We start from the raw sequence: 6,928 nt of genomic DNA on the forward strand, positions 1-6,928 counted from the left end.
GTCATGACATCTGTACAGTGAGAGTTGTTGCTGGGATAATTAGCTGATGACATAAGTGTATATCCCATAAACTGCTGCTCATAAGGTTTACAAGAGCTTATAAACAGAGGGGCTAGAAAATCACTTTGAAATAAGCTTTTAAGATTAGCATAGCATACAGTTGGCATTTATTGGTTTTAAATTAAGCTTCAAAATGTCATTCTAAACTCAATTTATTTGGAGAGGGACTTATTACCAGGTGTACTCTTTGTTTACAGGTAAATGGGGTAATATAGGGGGCTTTTACATAGGGGAGCTTAAAAGCGGCAGTTTATGGTATAATACAGTGTATAATTCTCTCGGGAAGCCAATCTGTTTGAGGCATTTGTGATGAAAAGTGAACTGTCTAAAACATCCAGGAGTCTTAACAAATAAATATTATATGATAGAAGCCACAAGCCATAAATAGGTTGCCCATGCTGAATTCAGCATTTTTTGACGTTCATTTTCAATAATTTTTGTGATTGTTATGAGGAAATGTATTGCAATTGCCCACCAACCACTATCAATAATTGGCAATTTGCAACAGGTCTCAGCAAAACTATTAACTTTTGTTGTATTCAGCATGATAAATCTATTTGTTACCCTTTATTAATATAAAAGAGCTATATATTATTCTTGTTTCTGTATAGAGTTGTGAATATCCTTTCCATTTAAAGACAATTGGCTACATTTCAGGAACAGCCTCAGGCAAAAACCATTAGCTATGCAGTTCTAAGGTAAAGTTTTCTTAAATTAAAAATTCACCAAAAGTACTTTGACTCAATGGGAATTTTTTTGCATACAAAAATTATCCGCTCGTCATGAATTTCTTATTTATTTTGCCTCACTGTAACTGTAAGTGATAAAATGTCATTGCGTGATCATTTTTCTTATTTACAGGAGCAGCAATTTTTTATCTTATGGTGATTATTTTCACAGTCCCCTGATGAGTGATGAGCTTGCTTAAAAATGATCAAGGCACATGTCTCTCCATTAACACTAAATAAAATTCCCAAAGAATCAACTCCCATTTTTTTGGTATTGCAATAGCTTAACATTAATAACTGTTAACTATTCGCTCACCGTGAATTTCTTATTTATTTTGCCTCACTGCAACTGTAAGTGATAAAATGTCATTGCCTGATCATTTTTATTATTTACAGGAGCTGAAATTTTACACTGTTAAGCTAGATTTCAGAACACATCCATGGCTGTCACTCGGGGCCCAGGTGGGGGGGGGGGGGGTGGGGGTGGAGTTGGGGCAGTGATTTTACCTGGCTACTATAAGCATGACCCCAGGCAATTTTTGTAGGAAACAAAAGGAAAATGAGATTAAAAGAATTCCCTGGGTGTTCATTAATTATTCATTACCTACTAAAAAATTGCAAATACCCGGCAACTTGAAATCTTAGTGACAGCCCTAACATCTATAGCATGAATCAACGTCACTGACCAAGCTAATGCCTGAGGGGACTGCCAAATAGAGCTTTGACTGTAATAACAGCAGCGTTGTTATGACAACCCAAGGTCCAACAAAGAGATATTCTTATGAATATTGAAAATAATTACCTACTAATACACAAAATCAATGTCACGGCATATGCAAGAAAAGTACAAATATTCAGCTCTAATACAAATAAAGTTAGTTAAGTAACCTTTGATAATTTTGTCACATAATTCTATTAAATTCTATGTAAAGTGGTCCTTAGAATAATAATGCAATTGAGCCACAAAACTTATTTGGAAGTCACAGATGTTGCTTCTGACTTCATGACAATAAAAATGGGCGAAACTATATTTTAGTTATTCACATAAACCTAACACTGTATGACCCCTCTAAGGCAAGTTATGGGCTTGGGTACAAACCATGCAACTGACATTCTCACCTCCAAAGCCAGATTGTTTGAACAGACCTTTCCTGCATTCCTGTGAACGAAGGCACCAAGGCAAGGCTTTTGCTGGCAGAATAATATATACATTGTTCAACAAAACCCTCGACTTTACCAGGGTTTGCTCAGTGACAGGAGTGGATTGCAAGATAGTTCTATCATCTGACCTTTTTGGGTTTACGTTTATATGATTCAAATTTCCATAACTAAATCCCTGTTTATTTTTTAACCAGGATGTAATTATGTACCAGGTGTTTGTGTCTTTGTAACCAAAGAAACTACAAAAATGGTTTGCTTGCAACCTCGTCCCCAGGGCTTTTCCCTTAAAAAATGGCCCACCCATTTTTTAAGGGAAAAGCCCTGGGGACGAGGTTGGTTTGCTTGAGTTTTTTCAGTTAAAATGGCTATGCTAACAGCACAATAACCAGTCCTAACTGTTGGCAAAACTGAAAATAAGTTGACAACGTTATTTCCTTTCCTGATACATCACTAAGCATTGCTTTGATCCAAGCCCTACTGTCTTGTTACATTGGCTAGCAAAGTCCCAGAAACAACTATGTTCTATTGGACAGTTCCTGTTTGTGTTTGTCCAACCACTGATGAAACTCTACAATGTTTAAGTATCTCAATGGGCATCTTTTGATGTCAGGAAAGCTGTCATGGCATCGTTCTGGTACTTTATTAAATGGATTCAATGCCATAAGATCATTGATCATTTCGAGTTCATCTTTCAGCGAGTCTCTTGTGGTGTGCTGCACTGAAGACTTGTGCAAGCCGACTGATCTGCCAAACTGCTCCTCAACTTCTGTGATGCCATTTGTGGCTTTACACACTTTGCTGATTGACTGCAGGGTTTTATTTGGCCCCATTCTCTGCACAATGCTCTTGCTCAGCCTGTTTTGAATTTCCTGGGCAAGATCATCTTCAATGTTCTTGCCATCACCACCTCTCCAGTTGACAAAAAAGCCCCATTTAAATTCTTCGGCAAGACGTGGGGTTAACATGCACTCAATCTGAGCAATACTGATAAACATTTCAATGGCGTATTTGCTGTAAGTCCCCATTGACTTAAAAACAGACAGTAACAACTTCTGATTAATCAAATTTCTTTCTCCATCTGCCTCAGCTGCAGTGTCTTTCATCTGCAGAAGAAGAATGGTGAGGAAGATGAAACACAATCCATAATTTGTCACAAAATCATCCTCCTCAATCACATCTGCACTAGCATTTTTTTGGAAAAGAAACTCATCCATGAATCTTCCAAAAATATCATCAAATGCCTTTTTTTTGTTTTCCAAAGTTTCTTGGCGAATGTTTGCAGGGAATGTATTTTTAGAGGGCAGATCTTCAACAGTTGACATTCCAAAGAAGGCAAGAGCAGCAGAAATAATATAAGCACGCCCAACACTGATAAACAACTCTTCACTCCCTTCATAAGAGTCTAGCACCTTTGATGGGGTTGAATTACGACGATTAAATTTTTCTCTGAAATACTTGAGGGTTCCCACTTGGTTTACAGATTCTGCCTTGTGAAGAAATGAATATGAATACTGAAGCAGTGATGCCTTTGTGTGCCACATGACTGGTTTAAAAGGTGAGCAGTGCTCAAAACGGTCTGATGGAGTATGTGACCCTGATAACAAATCTTTTGCACCAGCGAACCTTACTCTAGTCAACTGATCCCCTGCGAATGCCATTTTCATTTCACGCATGGGATCACCAGGGGTGTCTTCTCTATGTGCGTCAGGCTGCCCTGGTGCTGCTGGCCCATCCGGTACTGGAGGGTTGTCAACTTCGGGAACTGCATCAAGTAAACCTGCTTTGACATAAATCTCTGCAATCCACTTTTCATAGCTTCTCAGAATGTGGACACAGTCCTCGTATTTAGCCTCATTTGCATCAATTATAGGCAAGCTCACAATGGTTGACTTCTTTGCCATTTCTTTAGAGTACCTGTGAGGAATGTGGGCAGGTAGCACTGACTTGATCCACTTGAATTTGGGCAGGAATTCACATATGATTCTCCCAACAAGTACTTTCGCAGAATCTGCATACATTTTCCATTCGCCAACATTTAAGGAAAATTTGTGCCGTGGAAAACAGACAATGTCAGCTTTTGGATGGTCATTTGGCAGATGTGCAAAGTTCACTCTATTCTCGATAAGGTTGGAGGCAAACAGGTGAAGATCTTCATTCTGAATGTCCTTTCTCATGTGCCCCTTTAATACCTTCAGGTCCCAGTTGTCACCTGTTCCTCTGAAGACGCTTCCAGACTTTACACGTTCAACTACTTTGTCTGCAAAGTGCCCACCCAGAAGTTTAAGCAAAACATCTCGTCTGCCATGGGATAGACAAACACCAAGTCTGTTCAATCGTTCTTGAAGCTGCATAGAAATGGGACATTGAAGTTCATTAGAATGAAAAAATACTTAAATGTTACAAACAAGGTAATCTCACACAGAGACAAAACCATCCTCACATACACGTCTAGCATCTTTAAAGCTTACACTGACACAAAATCAAATCAAGAACAACACAACAAATTACTGTTGAACTTCATGCAACAACACAATAAAATGCATGGGACTAATGCACTGGTTTGAAATTTTATGATCTAGTCAGAAGTCCATCCATCAGGTTCTTATTTTCTACTACTTTAATATTCAAGGAAGTATGGATTTGAATAAAATATAAGAAATGTCACAGTTAAGGTACGTATGAAATAGATCGGTAATTTATGTAAACTAGTAATAATAATTGGAAATCGGGGGAGTGCATTCGATTGGAAGGGAGGTTGCTGGGTATTGAGTGGCAGTAGTAATGGGTGCAAAACTTGATGAGCTTGTCAGATTTAAAATTCAAACTCAAATATAATAAGCTTACATCTATTTAAAATGTGGTAAGCATGCCTTCGTCTCACATCTTCCACCAAACACAATTATGAACATTCTAGATAAAGAATTTCATGCTGACTGTTTTCATACAAATAATACAATTGGTGTGTATTTTGGGCTTTCATTCTGGATGTTTACAAAGTCTCAAAAATTGTGCCTTCTTTCAAAATTGGGTAGCGAAGAGCAAGACCTCCACATGAACCTGTACAAATACACAAAAACAGTACAAACCTTCTTGGTACATCCACCCTCAATAATCAGTATTGTGTTAACGCGTTTCAAGAGACTCAGTTCATGCCATCTTTCGTTCATAAGAACCGAGTACAGAAAGCAGAACTTGACACGCACATCAAGATCGGTGTTTTCCATTCCTAAGTTCTTTCCAGACACGGCATTCATTATCTCTATGAAAAAGGGCACATTAGTTTTCATTTCTGTCCAAACGCGATCAAAATCAAATTCCTTCAAAGTCTCGAAGCTGTTCCTGTTGCTATATAAAACCGAGCCATCGGAGCGTCTGCATAACGTTTGACAAGCTGCGGCTATTTCATCTTTGATGGACTCTTTGATGGCCAATTTTAGGGCTGCAATCACACTCGGGCAACGTTGCTTTATGACATCGGCAATGACAGCTGGTTGTGTGTTTGCTACCCGAATGAATTCTTCAGTGTCACCATCGATGAGTTTGGAAGCGTCGGGCAGCGAAGGTGTTTCATCCCGAAGAACAGATGCTAGAGGCAGAAACGATTGATTAGCCTCTCTCATGGGTTCTGGTTGTATGGCTTGAGCTGGAGCCTCTCCGAAATTGAGTTGCTTGGAAGAGCTTTCTGCGAAACGACGGAGCTCGCTGGTTGAGCGCTTTGAAGGCGGCTTGCACGATGGGGACAGCTCGACACAACGCTTCACTGAACACTGTTGTTCCAGCTGTATTTGCATTTGCATGCACCTTTGTCTGAAGTCACTCGCCCTGGACACAAATCCATCGCACTTCCTGCATATAAGCGTCGAGAGGGAATCACTTTCGGTTATGTCGATTCCACACACATTTCGAATCTTCGAGGCAAGATCTTCCTTACTGCCTTCCTTTTTACTCGCTCTACCGAAAACACGAGTCAAGTGACGGCTCTCAAATGCATCGCAGCAAAGCCGGCAAATCAATTTTCGAGGATGAACCTTTTTAGGAGTTGATTCCTCCATAAATTTCCGTCAATTACAGAATTTTGCTCTTTCAAAGAAGCCAGAATGGTGAGTTTCGCGTGGAGATTTCCTCCATGTCCGGGGAAAATTAATCACAAATCAATAGACTAATGTATTTTTCTGAAAAGCCGTCAACCAATGAGGATGCAGAATTGACCACAGGAATTCATACATTACCGTTGATATGAATATTTGATGAGCACACGTGACCAGCCGATGCCAGGGCCTTTTCCCGGCCCCACCCATTTTTTGAGGGAAAAGCCTGGGGACGAGGTTGGTTGAGTAAGGCCTGGTATCAACTTCCCTAGATTGTAAAATGAAAGTGTATCAGCAATGATGCTAAGGATATTTTTCCGTACCATTGAATGGGTTACCTGTTTGTATTTTTCACATGCCCTCAACAGAGAAGATTCCCGTTTTTGTTCTCAGTATAGGTTATTGATGGCAGGTACAATCTTATCTGCGATCCACCATAACCCTTAGTTGTCCTACACTATGACTTAAACGTGGGCCACAGTCTGAGAAGATAAACAATTATTGCAGTTTTCACGACAATGATGCATTGGCTGACATGGCTGTGTTGGTTCATCCCAAAGAGCGACATATCTGCACACAAAATATCAGGGGAGGTCAAAATGTTTTATTTCCAACTTTGCACCACTTTCTCAGAGAAAAACGTGAAGGGACTCGTAGTACAGTGAAACCTCGATTATCCTGAGTCATTTGGTCTCAGGTTGAATGAATAATCGAGAGTCTAGATGATTAAAGAAGTTAATATTAATGAGACAATCATTAATATTTTGTAAACAAAGGAATTAAAGCAAAACGTTTAGAATAAGTTCGTAAGAAGATATCAACAGTTTCTTCTGCCGCTGATTGTTTCTCCCCTTTTATACTTGGGTTTCTAATGGCATATTGATTTTTACA

The 6,928-nt window shown here is 39.3% G+C and overlaps 1 protein-coding gene across 1 annotated transcript; it reads right to left on the reverse strand.

Moving 5' to 3' along the window:
- Nucleotides 1-2,464: 2,464 nt before the first annotated feature.
- On the reverse strand, nt 2,465-6,020 carry LOC140934146 (uncharacterized). The gene is made up of 2 exons (XM_073383823.1): nt 5,036-6,020; nt 2,465-4,294 (listed from the first exon to the last, which is right to left on the reverse strand). Exons 1-2 carry the CDS (start codon nt 5,999-6,001, stop codon nt 2,465-2,467), a joined length of 2,796 nt encoding a protein of 931 aa, XP_073239924.1. The 5' UTR covers nt 6,002-6,020.
- Nucleotides 6,021-6,928: the final 908 nt, after the last annotated feature.

This window comes from Porites lutea, chromosome 4 (genome assembly GCF_958299795.1).
Source record: "Porites lutea chromosome 4, jaPorLute2.1, whole genome shotgun sequence".
NCBI classification, from domain to species: Eukaryota; Metazoa; Cnidaria; class Anthozoa; order Scleractinia; family Poritidae; genus Porites; species Porites lutea.